This window comes from Drosophila willistoni (assembly GCF_018902025.1).
Source record: "Drosophila willistoni isolate 14030-0811.24 chromosome XR unlocalized genomic scaffold, UCI_dwil_1.1 Seg41, whole genome shotgun sequence".
Lineage (NCBI taxonomy): Eukaryota > Metazoa > Arthropoda > Insecta > Diptera > Drosophilidae > Drosophila > Drosophila willistoni.
The window spans coordinates 1920941-1940647 of NW_025814058.1; the positions used below are offsets into that span (position 1 = coordinate 1920941).

At 38.7% G+C, this 19707-nt stretch overlaps 8 protein-coding genes across 8 annotated transcripts; 3 read left to right on the forward strand and 5 right to left on the reverse strand.

The window, feature by feature from the left end:
- Positions 1-2524: 2524 nt before the first annotated feature.
- LOC6643010 (sorting nexin lst-4) lies at positions 2525-5252 on the reverse strand. Its single transcript, XM_002065909.4, has 3 exons — positions 4362-5252; positions 3052-3704; positions 2525-2986 (listed from the first exon to the last, which is right to left on the reverse strand). Exons 1-3 carry the CDS (start codon positions 5103-5105, stop codon positions 2695-2697), a joined length of 1689 nt encoding a protein of 562 aa, XP_002065945.1. The 5' UTR covers positions 5106-5252; the 3' UTR covers positions 2525-2694.
- Positions 5253-5639: 387 nt separating this feature from the next.
- On the forward strand, positions 5640-7486 carry LOC6642953 (sialomucin core protein 24). Its single transcript, XM_002065910.4, is given in 2 exon segments — positions 5640-6003; positions 6335-7486. Coding segments are annotated over 2 exon segments (849 nt in total). The 5' UTR covers positions 5640-5927; the 3' UTR covers positions 7108-7486.
- Positions 7487-8709: 1223 nt separating this feature from the next.
- Positions 8710-10105, reverse strand: LOC6642954 (nucleolin). The gene has a single exon (XM_002065911.4). It carries the CDS (start codon positions 9982-9984, stop codon positions 8869-8871), a length of 1116 nt encoding a protein of 371 aa, XP_002065947.1. The 5' UTR covers positions 9985-10105; the 3' UTR covers positions 8710-8868.
- On the forward strand, positions 10106-12067 carry LOC6642955 (kelch domain-containing protein 4). Its single transcript, XM_002065912.4, has 4 exons — positions 10106-10352; positions 10422-10727; positions 10786-11203; positions 11270-12067. Exons 1-4 carry the CDS (start codon positions 10239-10241, stop codon positions 11995-11997), a joined length of 1566 nt encoding a protein of 521 aa, XP_002065948.1. The 5' UTR covers positions 10106-10238; the 3' UTR covers positions 11998-12067.
- LOC6642956 (phosphomannomutase) lies at positions 12024-12995 on the reverse strand. The gene has a single exon (XM_002065913.4). It carries the CDS (start codon positions 12900-12902, stop codon positions 12132-12134), a length of 771 nt encoding a protein of 256 aa, XP_002065949.1. The 5' UTR covers positions 12903-12995; the 3' UTR covers positions 12024-12131.
- A 1453-nt stretch (positions 12996-14448) lies between these two features.
- LOC6642957 lies at positions 14449-14831 on the reverse strand. Its single transcript, XM_002065914.4, has one exon. It carries the CDS (start codon positions 14735-14737, stop codon positions 14561-14563), a length of 177 nt encoding a protein of 58 aa, XP_002065950.1. The 5' UTR covers positions 14738-14831; the 3' UTR covers positions 14449-14560.
- A 267-nt stretch (positions 14832-15098) lies between these two features.
- On the forward strand, positions 15099-18627 carry LOC6642958 (melanotransferrin). The gene is made up of 7 exons (XM_002065915.4): positions 15099-15279; positions 15398-15825; positions 15902-16035; positions 16099-16259; positions 16327-16832; positions 16903-17067; positions 17134-18627. Exons 1-7 carry the CDS (start codon positions 15213-15215, stop codon positions 18199-18201), a joined length of 2529 nt encoding a protein of 842 aa, XP_002065951.1. The 5' UTR covers positions 15099-15212; the 3' UTR covers positions 18202-18627.
- A 477-nt stretch (positions 18628-19104) lies between these two features.
- LOC6642959 (RING-box protein 1B) lies at positions 19105-19693 on the reverse strand. Its single transcript, XM_002065916.4, has one exon. The coding sequence runs from the start codon at positions 19566-19568 to the stop codon at positions 19203-19205; it is 366 nt and encodes a 121-aa protein (XP_002065952.1). The 5' UTR covers positions 19569-19693; the 3' UTR covers positions 19105-19202.
- Positions 19694-19707: the final 14 nt, after the last annotated feature.

A 19707-nucleotide genomic window follows, 5' to 3' on the forward strand; every position in this document is an offset into this window, starting at 1 on the left:
TTTTTTTTCTTTATTCGTGGGTACTGAGAGAGATGGTAATAAGCGGTACTTTTTTTTCTTTTCGCGACACAAATCCGCTACACAGCCATCAGCCACTTATTCTTGCATTTGGGAACTCGCTCAAGGGTACAGTTAGATTTTAGATTTTTTTTTGTTTTATACAGACGAAATTTTAGATTTTACACAGATTTGATTTTTTTCCTACTTTAAATTTTACACTCTTCTGTTCTTATATATATTTTTTTTTTTCTGATCGCGCTGGGTATTTATATATTACTTTTATATCATATTTTTTTGTTATATACACCCTCCCCGCAGGCAGGTTACCCCCGTCGTTGGGCTGCGATCGCGGAGCTCCGTTCTTTTTTTTTTGTATTCTCGCCCATAATATCCCATAAATCACCACACTCCAGCCTCTCCCAAAAATGTTTGCAAATTCAGCGTTGGGTGGCCTCTCTTCTATTACAGCTGGTTGCCCACTGTGACGTCAGTCATTATTTGTGATGAGAAATATATACATATGCCTATGAAAGAGGACTCTAAATTTTCTGCTGCTTTTCTTTTTTTCTCCCCTTACCTTTTTTTTTCCTTTTGAAGGCTTTTAAAGAGCCGAAATAAGTTGCAATCTTTTGATTAATTCACTGTAGTATAGACACATGTAGTAAAGAAAATTTCTTTTTTTTTTCTATTCTTCCCTTTTGGGATTTCACTTGTTGCTAGGCCGAATTTTTATGGGTGAGAAAAAGTATGGCGACCATATCGCCTCTATTTATACCCGAGGTCGCTTTCTTTCTCCTTTTTTTTTTTTCCCCCGGATAATTCCTCTCACTTTTGTGGAAGTTTGACTTTTGAAAAGTTGACCTATCATAGCTCTCCTTCCAAAGTCTCTCTCTCTCCTTTGGCCTCATGCCCCCTTCCAGAGAAACAAATGTGCCCAGGCGAAACTATGGCATACTCTAGGGCGGGACATATAAACGCCTTTCTCCACAACAGCTACAAGATACATTTCACTATAGCCATCAAAGTGAAAAAACGTTTTATCTAAAAATGCTAAAGTTTGCGAAAGAACGGCCTACAATCTTAGCATAGGAAATAACGAAGATATTAATCAAAGTCACTGTTTTCCACCGATCGTTCCTATGGGAGCTATATAATATGTACAGTCACCCGATCTATATCAAATTCGGCACAGTCATTAACAGATATATTAAACTAACAAATGATTAATTTGAAAGCAATCGCGCTAAAAGTAACGAAGTTATTGACAAAAGTCACTGTTTTCAACCGATCGTTCCTACGGAAGCTATATGATATGTCATAAACTTACCAATCTTATATATATACTGCTCAAGCCAACATTCAAAGTTTCAGATCTGTAGCTCTTACGGTCTAGCAGGAGTTTGTGCTGATCCAGACGGACGGACGGACGGACATGGCTATTTGAACTCGTCTCGTAATGCTGATCAAGAATTTATATACTTTATATGGTCGGAGATGCTTCCTGACCAAAATTAATATACCCTTTTTGCAAGGGTATAATAATCGCAAGACTCAAAACCTAAATATGAATGACGTATTCATTACAATTTGTTGAGAAATTGGCAAAAAAAATAGTTTTGCAGATTTGAATGTAGATTAAAAGACATTATATTGTCTTGCGAATAAAGACATAAAATTTTTGAAATACTCCAACAATTGACTAAATTAGAGCTTCACGAAACTAAGGTTTGTGGGAATAATATACTGTTCTTTGGCATTATTTGGCTCACTTGCAAATGTAACTTGATCACATTGCAATTTAAAAGTAGAAAGCAGTACACTTAAATATGAATATTCAAAAATTGGTTAAAATTTGGCAAACTTACAGATTCTGGAAGTTATAAGATTTTAGAAAGATTTCGAATATTGCAAGTTAAAATTTTCGCAATATGCTTAATATATATAAGCTCAGAACTATATTTTGGGTAAATAAATGCACATTGAATCAAATTTTCAGTAATAAAAAATTTTTAACTACGCTCTGAAAACACGGGGCCCATAGCAATTGCTAATCCTGCCAAATGGCTAAAACGGCATTGGCTATATAGTTCTGTATACAAAAACAAAGAAGAAATATTATTATACAACTCACAAATGGGTTTTAGACAGAGTTCACTATAATGCAGAATTTTAGCTCTTTTAAGCCATAACAATATAAAACGTAAATCACTCCATTTGTTTAATTTGAATGTAGTTAATGTTTGTAAGTTTTAGTTTTGCATAAGTTAAGAACTCGCATTGGCATTGCATTAAATTGCATTTATTTATATAAATATATAAGTAGATGTATATATGTATATATATATATATATATTTATATGTATATATATTTGCATATACGTAAATTCCAGATGTATAATAGGATGTATAATAAACGTTAAACTTTTTTTTTGTATAAATACACAACTTTTTTCACTTATAAACAATATTATTGAATATTATTATTTATATTATTATTCTTTTTATCGTTTGTTTTTTTTTTTTTTGCTTGTTAAAAACCACATAAAATTGAAAGAGTTCCATTTTAAAGCATTTGAAATGCGACCGTGCGAATGTTTTCAGCTATTTGTGTGAGTCTGTGTGTTTGCTTGTGTGTGTGTGTGTGTGTGTGTTTCCATTGTGCCATTGACAGATTCCCCACATACATTCCATCACCTATTCAATCTGTCGTTGAGCTTCTTGGAGTCTCGCCACCACACCCTGATAGAATTTAATTTGCTCGGCAATAAAGTTTTTGAGTGTCTGCTTCAGATGAGTATCGCGTTCCGTTTTGAAATGGGTTAACTCGGCTAGCACCGTATAGGAGACGACATCGGTGCGTCTATTGACATCCTGCAACTGAGCATTGTTCATCTTGCCCTCAGCAGTGGAACGTTCACAATCTTTGCGCTTCTGTATGGCGCCCTTATGTGTGGAGAAAATGTCGGGGAAGCAATTAAGAACACCTCTGAAAAGGGAACAAATTTTAATTTGGACTATCAGCATATATCAAAGAAATTCCTGATGTCTAACCTATATATGTGCAGACGATCCGATAAAGGTATCCAATCATGTTTGGGTTGATCGCCAAACATTTGACCAATACCTATAAAGATGCCACCAATGCGTCCCACACTATCCGAAAGGGGCACACCATTGCGTGTAGGCGCCCGTCTTTCATCAATATTTAAGGATTTGGCCAAGTCCGAGAGGCCATCACCTATGCGTTGGAATTCCTTTTTACTTTGCGTTTGAGAGCGTTTGGCCATGTCATTGGATATGGTGTTCAGATTACGAATCGCTATATCCATAGAGTGGATAAATTGCGAGCCACTTTCCAGCTGGGCATCCACCTTCGAGTGCAATAGATTCTTGTCCGGTGGTGAAATGGCCAGGCAGTAGTTCACACCCATATAGGGATCCCGTTCAGCCCTTCGTTTGCCCGATTTCCAGATTTTCTCATCGGTACAGGTGAGGAAATGATACCAAACCTCACATTTCGAGATAACCGGATGACGGCATACCCAATCGACGAATTCCTGAAGTTGAACGCGACGATGTTCCACAAATTGCTCTTCATAACGACCAGAGATCTGCTTATCCGGCAGCGGTGGCACGGGTATCAAACAAAATTTGTCCACCAAACGTTCGTGCAGCCAATCAAAGTGCTTGTAGCGACGCGACACCTGCCAGTGTGAATGAGTGAGTGTAAATAGATGTGAATTGAAAAGAAAGGGAAAACCAGATTAGATATAGCAATATGAAGAATTGTGAAATGGAAATGGACAGGGGCAGAGGCGGTGGCGGTGACAGTATAGAATGGTGGAGACCTGCTGAGTCATAGTTATCGAATAAAGCCAGTAAGAAAACAAAAAAAAACAGAAGCAATTGCATCAAAATAGTGCTACCTTTGGGTTTTGGTTACTTTAAGTCTACTTAAGTCTAAAGCCAATGAAAAGCTGGAGACGGAACAACGAATACCCTAGCTAACTATACATGGGCTATGGTCACATATTCAATGAGCTTCTTCCTAATATACTTATGTATAGTATTTTAAAGACCTGTGATCAGATCAAGTATCCAAGACTCAAACTTTTTCGGAATGTTTGCTGGCAAACATGAAGACCGTATCATCATACCCATAATCCAGGGTAGACAAAGGCAATCAACTAATTATCAGCACTCACCCATACTACGACACCAATGCACACACACACACACACCCAGGCACACAATTACACGCACACGCACATTTGTGGCTTTATCGTGCCAAGTCGTTAATCATGCTGATAGTCAACAGCAGCCTTAGTGTTCCCCCTCCAGATCCCTACAGATATACTCACCGATATATTATTAAAACTAGGCGTCAGCTGGTAGGCGATGAATGTCTTCATTCCTTTGAATTTGGATTCCTTTTTGGGACTGGCCACAACCACCGTATAGGGTGAATGATTTTGTGTCCACTGATAGATGGAATCCTCCAATTGTGTTATATAGGCCAATTCACATTCGGGAATCTTCTCCTTGTTGTTGCCGGACAATCCCAAGATATAAGAATCTGAACTCTTTGCAAACATTCCCTTCTTCATGGTAGCCGAGGCCGCTGATGTTGAGGCCATTGATATAGCGTCATCATTGGGAGCAACAGGTAGATGCCTATTGTCGTAATCACTTGAGGAATGTGCCAGACCGCCAGCCGACTTGCTAGCACCACCAGCAGCAGCTGCCCGTCCACTTGGACCGATTTCCGAATATGTCTCATTATCATCACTCCAATCATCTTCGTCGTCCCAGTTGCTGCCATCGTCATCAGCCGTTTGATCGTAGCGGGGTGCACTATTGGATTCAACTGCTGGCGTCGAAACGGAGTTGTTGGTGGCATTGTGACGTTGGGCTTCGGCGGCTGACATCACCTCCACATAGGCAGCGGGAAACAGACCAATCTGACCACGAATATTTTTGCCCTCCCACCAGCCTTCACCCACATCGGAGCGAGTCACTGAGAGAACCTCGCCCGTGCTTATCGACAACTCCGATGAGCCAGGCTCACCGCTGAAATCGTACATGGCCCTTACGTAGGAAGTCATGTTGATCCTTTTCTGGTGAATGCTATTGCACTGCGGATGTAGTATCTAAAATCCGCTTGATTCAAATTTAAATAATTTAGCAGCTAGGTGGAATCCAATCGGACACACCAAAAGCTTTCCAGGTCTTGTGTGAGTCAGTACAGTGTTACCAGCTTTTCCGAGACGCAAAAAGCAGAATTTGAACAAACAGACAGTGTTACCAGCTATTAATTTCATAAATTTAAAGAGTTCATTAGTAGTTATTGAAAAAAAAAATGCTCCAAATCACAATTTATCCATTGTAAAAGAAAATTGTTTTTAAAAACGTCTTTAATGTTTTATTTCTTAAAACGGCATATCGAAAACTTATACATTTAGATGTACATAAGTCATTTCAATACACTTTTTGACCATTTCATTAAAACTATAAAATAATTGTTAAACGGTATACATATTTAAAAACAAAAATACAGAATAGGACTGGCGCCACCGAGCATCTCGATTAAAGTGATTGAAGAAACACCCATCGATATATCGCACTTTACAGATTCCCAACACTGGGTCGTGTCGTGTCGTTTCCAAGTATTAATCATTCTTAATTGCGTGTTGCAGAAATTTTGTTGGTTTTCGGTGAACGGCAGAATCAGTTAGCTGTGCAATTTAACAATAAATAGCAATTATTGCGGTGTCGTTGTGGTTGCAAACATTTTCCAGAGAATAAATCCCTTAAAGGTCAAAGCTTCAACAATCGAAGAGACATAGCGATAAAGAGGCAAATTGTCCAAAGATATTTCCAGGAGAAATAAACAAATCAATTGCTAAATCGTAAAAAAAGCAACAACAATGATGAGTCGGCAATCGAATTATTTGCTTCTGTGCTTGTTTGTGGGCCTCTTTGTGGCCAATTTTGGTGAAGAAGGTAAGACAGAGACAGGGGAATTCCTTCAATGCACGTATGAGTGTGGATGTGTGTGTGTGTGTGTGTGTGTTTACGCATACATATGCATACATACTTACACATACAAATGTATATTTGCATTTTAAATGCCACACAATGAAGTCAATTGATGAAAATTGAACTTTTCCATCTAAACGGTAACATGGTGATTGGCAAAAGGGGGGGGTCTAAACTCTAGAGGGTGGCATAATTACCGAGTACATTTCAATATATAATTATGTAGAGTTATATAGATGGGTATATATTAATATGTATTTCTGTGTTGGTTTGCGTTTTGATATATTTTTTCCAGGTACCACAACGGCAGCAGCTGTTACCAGCACTGTGCCTGGCCATTTGGATACCTCGACGTCATCTACTGAGAAGCCAACAACTACTGTAACACCAATAACAACAACCACTTCTAAACCCAATGAAACTACAACTATACCAACAACCACTTCTAAACCCAATGATACTACAACTATACCAACAACAACAACACCAGTAACAACAACACCTGTCCCACCAACCACACCTCCCACTAACACCACCACCACAACCACTAAACCAACCACATCCACAACTACGCCAGCATCGACAACCACAACACAACCAACCACAACTCCGGCTCCATCACCATCAACCACCACACAGGCACCACCAGTACCTCCATGCCGACGTTTCGATGGATCCTCATTCATTGGCGGCATTGTCCTAACTCTGGGACTGTTGGCCATCGGCCTAGTCGCCTACAAGTTCTACAAGGCTCGCAATGAGCGTAATTACCAGACTCTTTGAGCCGCCACCGCCTTTACGTCGGCCTTCAATGCTGCAGCCGGTTCGGCCGCAGCATCAGCAGCCGCATCTCATAACAATTCCGCCACCGATGCAGCCGAACGTGTAAGATTTGTACAACCTTCGATACCGTTGCGATCACCGCCTGCCCAGCCGCCGCCGCCTCCGCCAGGAGGTGCTTCAGCTGCTGTTTCTGGTGGTGGTAGTGGAATCGGGATGGGAGGTTTGTCATTGCAAAACCAACAACAAGGTTCGCCATCGGCCAGAGACCGGCTGCTGCATACGTAATTTATTCTCGGGGCACACACATATATAGGCATATATATATATATAATACCGAAACTATATCTATCCAAAGAGTCCCCCTTCTCATTCTTCTTAAAAAACAACTAATCGCAAACCTCTGAGTCAAATTGAAATATTAAAAAAAAAAAACAAAATTTAATTCGAATTCCGATTAATTGTTTATGCCCTTATACATTTCATATAAAAAGAAACAAAACTTACTTTACTTTATTATCCACATATATATATATATATATATATGTTACACCAAATCTCCCCCACTCCTCTTATTCGTATATGCCCTATCAGCTTGAACAAAATAATATATATATATATAATATGTATATCGGAATATACAATTTATAAATCGAATGAATCACAATGCATATGCGGTTTTATTTTTCACAATCAGTAAATGTCAGCGGATGTTTAAAGCCTTATTCAAACTGAAATTATCAAAAATGAATAAATATATACATATAGGCACACATGCATATATATATATGTATAAATATATATATATACAATTTATCAGAGAGAGACAGAGATGTGTAAATGTTTGTATGGTAAGAATACAATAACAGCAAATATGTGAGACTGCTTGATAGAATGGGCGAAAAGTGAACAGGAAGAAAAAAAATTTTTGAATAATGATTGTTGAACAGGACAAAGATAAGGAGAAACAACTTGATAACTAAATGTAATTTAACTTTTTTTTTGTTTTTGTTTTTGTTCATTCTTTCTGTTTCTGCAAAAGAAAATTATAAATTTTGAGCATATTTACACAGTTTTAATAACAACTCGAACATTATTAGAAACTAAGCAAATGTACTACTATGAAAAGAAAACCGATTAGAGCGCATCCGATCGAGGTTGGCCTTAGTTAAAAGAAAACTATACAGCTTGGTAGCGGGCTTAAACCAAAGTTAGCTCTAGACACTATCTTAACACCCAACTGTATCACTAGGATAACACAATATCCATAAATGTTGAGCTAACTTTGTGTTTGGTTCATAGCTGAAAGGCTAAAATGCCAATTATGCCAATTAGAAAGAATTCGATGTCTAGAAAATTGTTGTGTTAAATTCCTAGAAATCTCTTGAAGGATTTCGGAATCAGTTGCTACCTCGAATTGGATCTCTTCTACATCGTTTATCTCTAAATGTGCATTTTTTTTATTTCCTGTGCTACTCAAATATAACAAAAAGAAAAACAAAAACAAATATGTATGTATATTCCTAAGCTTAAGCTTTGCCAACAAACACGAATAAAAGAAAAAGTTAAGGAAATAGTCGAAACACACCTTACACCATTGCAGGAAATTGAAATCGCCTGATCTAATCTTATATCTATCCTTCAACTGTACCGATTTCCCTCCTACACAATCATTTGGCCCCAAAATGTTTTTGGCTACAGAATGAGAACATATTATGCAAATATAATAATATAATGCGAATGTTGAATATGAATATTTTGTATTAGAAATTCAATTATTAAAAACTAAAAACCCCTTATTCCCGCTTATTGTTAGATGACATCATCCCAGCCCGGTAATAAATCTGTAATCTATGCACTGAAAACAAAAACAAAAATCTCATAAATATCTAAGCTTAAATAACCAATTTATTGTATATCATTGGGCCTACTACAATATATATCTATATATATATGTATAAACAACAATAAATCAATATTTTAAAATTGACAAAATTAATGTATTATCGTTTATTTATAGCAATTAAGACAAAGTTTGTAGTTTAGTTTCTAAACTATCTGCTTTAGTTTTTTGGCAGGAACTTCCCCATTGTCGGCCAATTGGCGTTTCTGTTTTTGGGTCTTCTTATTCTTTTTGTTTTTGCTGTTATTTTTTCTGTTGTTAAATCGCAGCAGCAGTTTGGTGCCACTTAAGCTAAATGGTTGCTTGATCACTTTTCGAGCATCATAGGTGGTAGGCATGGTCACGGAGGCCGCATTGAAGTCACGGAATTTACCCTTGCCCGACTTGATTTGTATATCAACTGCATTTTCAAACAATTGACGTACTTGGGCGACAGACGAAGTCTTTGGCAAATTGCAAATGACAAGTGTTGAGGTAAAATTATCCTTTCCGCCTTTTTCAACCTTCTTGGCTGCACGTTTCATCAATGACTTGGTCTTCTTGTTCTCCAGCGACAGTGTCTTGCGGGCCACCAAATCGTTAATAAACTCATGGGATTCAGTTTTGGGAAGGCTTACAAAAATGCCCTTAAAATCGTCTTTGCCCTTTGCAATGTCCTTCTTAATGTCCGCTAAAGCTGCGTCACGATCTTCTTGAGACTTGAAGTCTACCAGACAAAAGCGGGCATGTTTCTGTCGCGGCTTAATGGGTTTGGCTATTAGTTGATGCAGTGACTTAACTTTCTTCACGAACTCTGTCTCGTCCAGAGGCAATTTTTTTGGGAAACGAAGAAAGAGACGTGTGCCCTTTATCTGGTCGTACTTGTTGTGTAGTTGTTCATCGATGATTTCGGCCTTAGTCTTAGGTTTGGATTTTTCCTGATTCTCGTCATCATCATCATCAGTGTCAGCATCATCTTCTTCTATATCTTCATCTGTATCGGAATCTGTGGAGCTGGCTGCCAAATCCAATTCATCTTCCTCCTCGTCTAGCTCCTCACCGTTCTCCTCATCATCTAGTTCCTCTCCGTTCTCCTCGTCTTCTAGTTCCTCTTCGATCTCCTCGTCCTCTAGTTCCTCTCCGTTCTCCTCGTCATCTAGTTCCTCTTCGGTCTCCTCGTCTTCTAATTCCTCTTCGGTCTCCTCATCTTCGTTCTCTTCAAGATCTACTTGCGGCTGCTTCTCTTCGACTTTAGTGACATTTTTATTCACCTTTTTCTTCATTTTGTGGAAATATTGAGCACAAATCTATAAAGTTAAATAAGTTAAAATGCCTATATTATTATTCTCTGCAATGGGAGAGCGAATATGTCAACAATTGTTTTTAACACGCGCACATGGTCCGAATTAACAGACTCGCAATAAGGTAACAGACTCAAAATTGTATTAACAGGCTCACAGTGAGTTAACAGACAGATCAACACGTGCGGCGTTTTTGATTTGTTTATTTCGATTTGGCACAATAAAACTTTACCAAAATGGGAAAAAAGGACAAGAACAAGAAGAAGGGAAAGGGCGCCGAGAAAACAGCCATGAAAACTGACAAAAAGTTGGCAGCCAAACAGAAGAAGATGTTGGATAAACTGGGAGAGGTATGTAGAATCTGCCGACCTGCTAAAGGCGCACTTATTTACTTTTGCCTGTCTCTTATTCATTTTTAGTCTGATATAAATGAAATCGTTAAGAAATTGGAGAGTGAAGAGAGCCGGTTGGCCACCATACATGAAGAAGTCGTTCCAGTTCCAAGTCCCAGAGCTAATTTTACTTTGGTGTCCCATCCTGACAAAGAGGAACTAATCATGTTTGGAGGAGAGTTCTACAATGGCGCCAAAGTCTGTGTCTATAACGATTTGTTCTTCTACAATATCAAATCCAAGGAATGGAAACAGTTGCGTTCGCCGGCAGGACCCACACCGCGCAGTGGCCATCAAATGGTTTCCTTAGCCAGCAACGGAGGTGAATTGTGGGTCAGTATCAATGGAAGTTGCCATAAAAAATCTCTGTATGAGTAATTGTTCTTTTTAGATGTTCGGTGGAGAGCATGCTAGTCCCTCACAGCTGCAGTTCTATCACTACAAGGATCTTTGGAACTTAAACCTCAAGACACGGAAATGGGAAAAGATCTTGGCTCCGAACGGACCCAGCGCAAGGAGTGGCCATCGCATGGTAGCTGCCAAGAAGCGTCTTTTTATATTTGGTGGTTTCCACGACAATAATCAGTCCTACAATTATTTCAACGACTTGCATATATTCTCCCTGGAATCGTATCAGTGGTTAAAAGTAGCAATTAGTGGTGCTGTTCCTCCTGCACGCTCCGGTTGTTGTATAGCAGCTGCGCCTGATGGCAAACTGTTTATATGGGGCGGATACTCTAGAGCCTCCATGAAAAAGGATATAGATCGTGGTGTCACACACACGGATATGTTTGTTCTGAACCCAGAAAGTAAGACTTGAGTTGATAAAACTTTTCAATCGATTATATCGTTTTAATGCCTAACAATTTTTACAGAGGGTTCTGCCGAAGGTGATAACAAATACAAATGGAGCTTAGTCAAGGCTGGCGGTTATCATCCGAAGCCACGAAGCAGCGTTGGCTGCACTGTGGCTGCCAATGGCAAGGCCTATTGCTTTGGCGGCGTTATGGATGTCAATGAAGACGATGAGAATGTCCAAGGACAGTTTAGTGAGGATTTATTGGCCTTCGATATGAGCTCTCAAACCTGGCGTTTTCTAGAAATTTTGGGCAAACCCAAAAAAGATAATCAAAAGTCCATAAATGATGTAGAAATGAGTGAAACGGCTGCTCCGGAACCAACGCCAGCAAAGACTGTGACCACCACCACAGACGGCATATTTACTGTGACAGTCGGTGGACCAAGTGGCAGCAGCAGCTCTGCGGTTCCCTATGTGTCAAAGATACCTAGTCTATTTGCCAATTCAGCGCGTCCCTCTAATGTACCATCACCTCGCATGAATCCAGGACTTTGTGTGTGCAAGGGCAATTTATATGTGCTTGGTGGACTCTTCGAGGAGAATGAAAAGCAATTTACATACACCGATATGTATTCCTTGGATCTACATAAATTAGATGAATGGAAGGTTGTTATAGCGCCTGCCAAAAAGGATCACGATTGGGTGGATAGTGAGAGCAGCAGTTCCGATGAGGAGTTCAGCAGTGCTGATGATGATGATGATGACGGTGACAGTTCTAAAGATTCCGACATGGATACAGACTAAAACTAATGGACATTAGAAATTGATCGTTTGCATGAACTATAAGAATATATATATTTAAATTTTTGTTTAACAATCTTATTTACATAATGGAAAGTTAACATGTTTTTGGAATTTTTGGCACAAGGGAGACGACATCATAGTTCCAGGATTTCAGTTAAAATGTCTTTGGTATCATGTGGCGAAGTCACCTTATGACCAATAACGCGAGGATCAGTATAGATCTCGAAATCATTACCACCTTGTTCGGTCTTATCACCAAAGAAGTGAATTTCCTTGTACTTATTCTTATAGTTAGCCTCAATGTGTCTAAGGCAATATGTTTTGTCCCAGCCATGTGGGAAAACATCAAAACTAATCTGGCCACCAATACTGTATGTGAGATCAATGTCAGCGAATTCCTTTTTCAGTGTAGCTATCATTTGTTCTCGTACTTTATGCTCCTGGTCGTAGGCAGCAAACATGTTACGCTCCTCCCGGCTACATTGGCGACCAATAGGACAGACGTTCATCATACCATTTCGGAATTCTATAAACGTTCCACGCTTAATCGGAATGTCCAGTTCAGAGAGATATCGTAGCACAAAATTGATGAACCGCTTCAAAGTGGATTCGCCCAAGTGTTTAATGATATTCTGTTTACCGACCTCTTGGGCACGCTCAATTTGCACCAGTCCATTCTCGGGAAATACGAAATCAAATTCATTCAATATCTTTTTGCCATTCAGCTGTTCAAACATCTTCTCCAAGTCAGAGCCACCGACAATTCCAATGGTCGCCCGCGGCTTCACCTTCGAGTAAAAGAATTCTTCGAATTCTGGTTGCACGACACTTCGTGGAAATGTGAGAGTGCCATCCACATCGAAAAGCAGAAGGATTTCATCACGCTTCAGCTTGGATGAAGTCATTCTAAATACAGTTCGAACTACGAAAGAATAAGGTGTTCTAATTGGAATGAATCAAACAATCATAATTTATCATGACCACGTATCACATTGCCGGCGTTGCCGTATACATAATATGTTGTCGTCAGTGATGCCTAACACTTCTCAATTTGGCTAATAAGCTGCTTTTCCCGCTGGAACGACACAATCTGGGGCGGTTAAAATAATTTTTTTTTAAGACTTTAAGTAAGTCTAAACAATAAAATATTGGGTATGTGAAAATTATAAAATACGCTTTTTATTTCATTATTTAAAAATGGTGCATTATTTAAGAGCCGGTCTTCTGAGCCGGATTAGCCATAAGCAGGATTAGCAGAAAATTTGATTCAATCTTCATTACAACAGTACATAAATCAAAAGAGGATCGCCACGAATTTCAAAAACCAAAAACAAAGAGGAAACATCATAAAGATAAATCATCAATGGTGCTTTAAAAATAAACAATATCATATTTAATATTTTGTTAATTAATTGTCTGTATTAAAATGATTACTGATATGTTTTAAAACAACATTAAATGGGCGTTATTAACCGTAAATATTTTTTTTCTTTTTTTGATGTTAATATTTTATTTGTGTTGTCTCAACTTCAGACAGCTTTTACAACGAATCTGAGCTTAATAAATTGAGTCAACGTTATCGGATGCAGACGCTTTTGCCTACGCATCCGTATATAGTCAACAGATATTGACAAAGCTTTCAGATTCAGTTATAAGTATACATATTACCAAGAAGCAAAAGGAAGCGAACTATCCTTGCAAAGTTTCTTAATCAAAAATTTGTCTAATGTTTGTAAACTTTTTACTGTGCTTCAGCCGAGTCGATATAACCACCAACTTCAGATTGTCTTTTTTTCTGTAAACTCAGTTTTTGAGCTATTCGAATAAAACCTGAAAAAGATTTAAGTTTTTTGTTTCACACTAATTGACAATTCAACTGCTTTAAACAGTTGTGAAAATGAAAGAGAAAGAGACTCTCATAAAACGCTCCTACTGGACTGCTTGAAAAATATCACACCTTATACGTCCTTTCTTATAAACGGTTACTATACGAACTGTTGATAGTTTTAAAAAGTAGTGTTGGTAAAAGGAACCAATAAATTAAATTTTAAATATTAATTGTAGCAGATGATTAAAACATGTACATATGTATGTACACTGGTGTTAATATTTCATTATTTGGGAAAACACCAAGCTATGTCACTTTCTCGGAAGAAAGTTATTGTCCATTAAGCCGTATAGTGCATAAAGGGTAAGATTTCAACAAGATATCTAGAAAACATTTAAAAAAATCCTTAGGACGGAAGACTTTTATCTTGGATTCTGAAACGTCTTAACCGAACGTTTATTAATACATATGATGAATATGTACTATGTACATCGGAAACTCAAGACTTTTTGCGGTATTTAAGCATCTTTACAAGCCATACAAGTATATGGTTTTGGTAGTTTTTGATTGGTTATCAAAAATCAGGTAGTAGCTATTTTGCGATAGGAAACACTGTTAATATATACATATAAAAAGAAATTGGGTTTAGTTCTTAATGACAGCCTCAAATTTGGTTTATTATACAACATTACGACTTTAATATTTTACAGTCATCATCCTTTATTGTTAAGGTTGCTACTTTAGATTCCTATGCTGCAGTTCATCTCGCTTGGTTTTACTGTACTCTTGCAGGGACTTGTATTTGTCCGTGTTTAACATGGGATCTATCACAACTGGATACAGAGTTAGGCCAACTGCTCCGACAATGCAGGATACAAAGCCCACGAATCTCCAACCCCGTAAAACGGCCATGGCAACTGGAGCAATAAATTAATACAAATTCTAGTTTCTTGGCCTTTTCGTAACAAGCAAATTGTGTCTTAGAGATGCACCAACTGGGAACTAGTTCAACGCTAGTGTTGCCAGATGTTTTAAAATTTGGCTACAATTTTGAGCCGATTTTTAGTGAGATTTTCAAATAGGGTTTACTTGTGTTAACTTAAACTATCAACAGTTAAAAAATTTACTACTAAGAACATTTTTTAGTTGTAACTTCAGAGTTGAGTAAAACGTCGAATTTAATTCAAATTTTAAACTATAATCTCCATTAGCTATTTGTTGTGGCGGGATTTTTATAATACTGGCAGCACTGGTCGAAATTGTGAGTCAGGGCTACGGAGTAACAAGTGCGAGCTAGGCTTGGGCGTGTCGTGTTAGTCGTTATTCTTTTCTTTAAATGTTTTTGCTTTTAAACTCTTCTTAATCGCATTTTTATTTTTATAAAATCATGTTGGGAGCTACAGTTAATTTAGCTCTGATAGGCGCGCTTTATCTTATACTGCCTTTTACATACGGTAATTAAATAAACCTTGCTCAAGTAACCAAGTAATGCTTGGACTTGGGGCGTTGCTCTTCGACAATTGTAAATACCACAATATTATGTTATTGTTTGGTTTTCTATTTTCGTTACAGCACAACATCACTACGATGAGCACAAGACTAGCAACATAATATGGTGCACCAAGAGCCAGGAGGAGCAATACAAGTGTTTAAACTTGACACAAGCCATAGAGAGGGACAGAGCCCTTTTTGATGATGTATTTCTTGATTTGACCTGCTTCATGGCCTATAGTGCCGATGAGTGCATTCATCATATTGATCGTGAGAAGGCTCACATAACTACCCTAGATGCAGGCGATGTGTTTACATCTGGGCGTTATAACTCCCTCATACCTATTATGCAGGAGAAATTGGAAGGCGGTTTCACCGAATATGAGTCTGTGGCAGTGGTTAAGAAGGGTTCTCTTCAAGATGTCTTCAACCTAAGGGATTTGCGTTACAAACGGGCGTGTTTTCCTTGGGTAGGAAGTCTAGCAGGTTGGATAGTGCCCATACATACGGTAAGAATCGATCTCGATCATCGTCTATTAATATACATTAAAATTAAATCATTTCTAATCTGTTCTAAACACACAGCTGCAAAAGGAAGGCGGCATGGAAGTGGTAGATTGTAATAATCAAGTCAAAACTGCCGCCAACTATTTCAATAACTCGTGTGCTGTTTACTCCTTGACTGATAAATACAATCCCATTGGCGATAATTCAGACAAGTGAGTTAATTTACATATATAATTTGTTCCTCGGCTTGAACAATCGGTTGCCTCCTTTTCAAGATTGTGTACTTTATGTACTGGAAAAATACCTGGTGGTCGCTGTTCAGCCGCAGATCCTTACTATGGCTATGATGGTGCGTTTCGTTGCCTCCTAGAAGCAGGAGATGTGGCCTTTTTGCGTCATTCTACCGTCTCTGAGATGCTACAGAGCGCTGAATTCAGTAAGACAGATGATGATAATGCTTAACAATTGATAAAACACCTTTTAACTATTAATCAATTTTCTAGAGAGCTTGTCGCCTAACAATTTTGAACTATTGTGCCGTGGCGGTAATCGTGTTCCCATCACGGATTACCGACAATGCAGCTGGGGTAAAGTGCCTGCCGATGCTGTGGTAACCACCTCAGCTCGTAGTTTTCGGGATCGCAAACTATATCAACAGTTCTTGAAACGTATTGTGGAATTGTATTCCGAAGGATTAAGAGAGACTCCGAATAGCCAACAACAAATAGGCAATGGTGGTTTCAATTCCTTCAATGATCAAAATCGTAACTATCCCTACGATCAACAGCAATTCGGCAATGGTCCTTACGACAATGTCAATGCATACAACAATAGGAATCAACAGAATCCCTATGATCCTTATGACTCCAATCCAAATTATCGCAATGATCGCTTGGACAGCAGTTTCACCACTGAACGCAATCCCCTTGATAGCAACTCGTCCGTTCTCTATGAAAAATTCCATGTATTCGACTCGAAAAGATATGGCAAAACCAATTTGCTCTTCCAGGTAGACAACCTCATTGTCATTTCATTGACATTTCATTCAATATATTAATACAAATTTAATTATTTTGTAGGATGCCAGTCGATCCCTCACTGCCATACCGCAAGATGATCAGAGTTTTACCAAATACTTGCAAGATTCCATTCATTATATCTATGGTATACGCGAGTGTCCAGTGCCAGCAATGACATTGTGTGTGACCTCTGATCCAGAGTTCGAGAAATGCGTTAAAATGAAAGTAAGTATCTTCTAAGTTTAAAAGGAAATGAACTTTTCTACATATACAAATATATATAATTTCCAGACTGCTCTGAAAGCGCAAATTTTGAAACCTGAATTGATCTGCAAGAAGATGCATTCCCACATAAATTGCATGCAACTGATTCAGGCCGGCAAGGCTGATATCTCTGTCTTCGATGCCGGAGATGTTTACACGGGAGGACTTAACTACGATCTGGTTCCATTCATGTCGGAGGTATACAATTTGGGCGAACCTGAATACTATGTGGTGGCTGTTGCCAAAGAAGAAGATCCCGATACTGAGCTCACCTATCTAAAGGGTAAATATACCTGTCATACGGGCATTAATATGGCCGCTGGTTGGACATACCCAATGGCGTTCCTCATCTCGAATGGTTGGATTCGTCCATACGGCTGTGATTCGGTGCGCGCTGCTGCTGAATACTTTACCAAATCGTGTGTCCCCGGTGCCACTAGCAGTGAGTATAACACGGGTGTGCCCTATGACAGCATGTGTGATCTGTGCCATGGCACAAGCTATCGCTATTGCCGCCGTGATGCTTCCGAGGATTATTATGGCCATACGGGCGCTTTCCGTTGTCTGGTAGAGGGTGGCGGTCATGTTGCATTTATGAAACACACCACTGTCATGGAAAGCACCGGTGGCAAACGCAAGGAATGGTGGGCCCGAAACGCTCTCAACGATGACTTTGAGTTGCTTTGCACCGATGGCACTCGCGCCGAGTTGCAGGACTACAGACGGTGCAATTTGGGCAAAGTGAAGGCCAATGCTGTGGTTACACGCGGCGGTGTCAACTACAATGAAACCCAACTGAACGCTTACATTAATCTACTGACCTATGCCCAGCAATTGTATGGCCGCAAGGATGTGGATGCTTTTAGTTTCAGTATGTTCGAGTCACCCCTCGGCCATTACGATCTAATCTTCCAGGATGCCACAAGACAATTGCAGATAATTCCAACTGAGCAACGACGTTACGACACATATCTGGGCGGGAATTTTATGCGCGCTCGTCGCATAACCGATTGCTATGCCGGTGCTTCTCAGTTGGCCATCTCGTCGCTGTTATTGCTGTGCCTCAATGCAATAGCCCTGAGATTATTCCTTTAATGTGCCCTCAGATGGTTGATTAATATGGTTTATCAAAATACATTCCATTAGAGGTCTTTAACACCTAGTAGTCTAATCGAATTACGAATTATGGCGAATCTCCAGCACAAATAAGACATATCTTCTAATATATATATATATTTAAATAGGAACCTCTTTACACTCCAAATATACAAAACATAAATATGTTTTTTATTGTAAACTAATTATAAGACAGATGGACCCGCCTTACAAATAGGGGTCAGAGCCTTTTATAACCGAGTGCCTTTCAAATCGTCCTTTGCATATATATGTATATATTTACATACATACATACATACATACAAAACATACATACAATTTTGTCCGTCCCATAGATTTTAAACGAATTCGACAAAAGCCGTCCAGATTATAAGTAAAAATTTAATAAATATATGTATTTAAAAATTTGTTTTGCATTTCTTATTACTAGTAACTAACAATAAATAGGGGTTAATTGGATCTAGATATGTTCGGAATCTTTCTATTTTGCTAAAGAAAAATCTGGACACAGATTGAAGATCCTGGCTTGTACTTCTGACAGGACATCCGCCTCGCTAGCAAGTTTTTACAACTAATCGGAAATCTTAGGTTGAATCAATACAAATCACTCACTAATGGCATATTAAAGATTGCAGATTTAGTCAGTTGGCATCTTAAGTCTAAATGATTCGCAGAATTTAATTGTCAATAATTTGCCAGTTTCGGTCATGAAAGATTGAATTCTTTACTCTCGGCAGCTATAGTTCCCCTGAACGTAGCCCAATTTCGACAGTATACAGGTTGTTTGGTCTCGCAACCGTAAAATTATGCCAGGTTGAAAAATAATTTTGATAGGATTTTCAAAATACTAAGCCAGATATTCAAGGAATAAAACCACACAGATAAGATTCGGTGGCATTCAGAGGTTTATAAAGATTAATTAATTTAACATTGCAAGTTTAACAAGACAAGAACGTGTTCTCCATTTAGGTCCTTCGGGGTTACCGACCGTACTTTTGATAGACCCACTCTTTGTTATCCAGCGGACAGACGTTGCGTGTCTTTAACCATCGGGCAATGCAATGATAGTGAAAGGCATGATTACACTCGCCCCAGGCCACAGTGCAATCCTCTTTATTGCCATTGGGATCTGCCTGACATTCGATGCACAGGTCCATAATGTGATTCCGGCAAATGGCACAATTTTCAACGGCTACATCCCACGACCAGAGGCCATGGGCCACCCACTTCTTGACGACAAAACGCTCCGCTTGATTGCTAACACCACTGCCTGAGGCTGGCTCATCGTTAAAGTCTTCCAGATCATGGTAATCCTCAATATCCTCCTCCTCCATCTCGTCGGCCATGCTAAACAAATTTCAATTTGAATTTAACTTTCTAAACTTCTGTTTTACCGAATTAATGTTCAAAATGTTAATATCTACATATGTTTTAACACTGTCAATAAATTTGGAAATAATAGATTTATGTAAGAAATTCCACAGA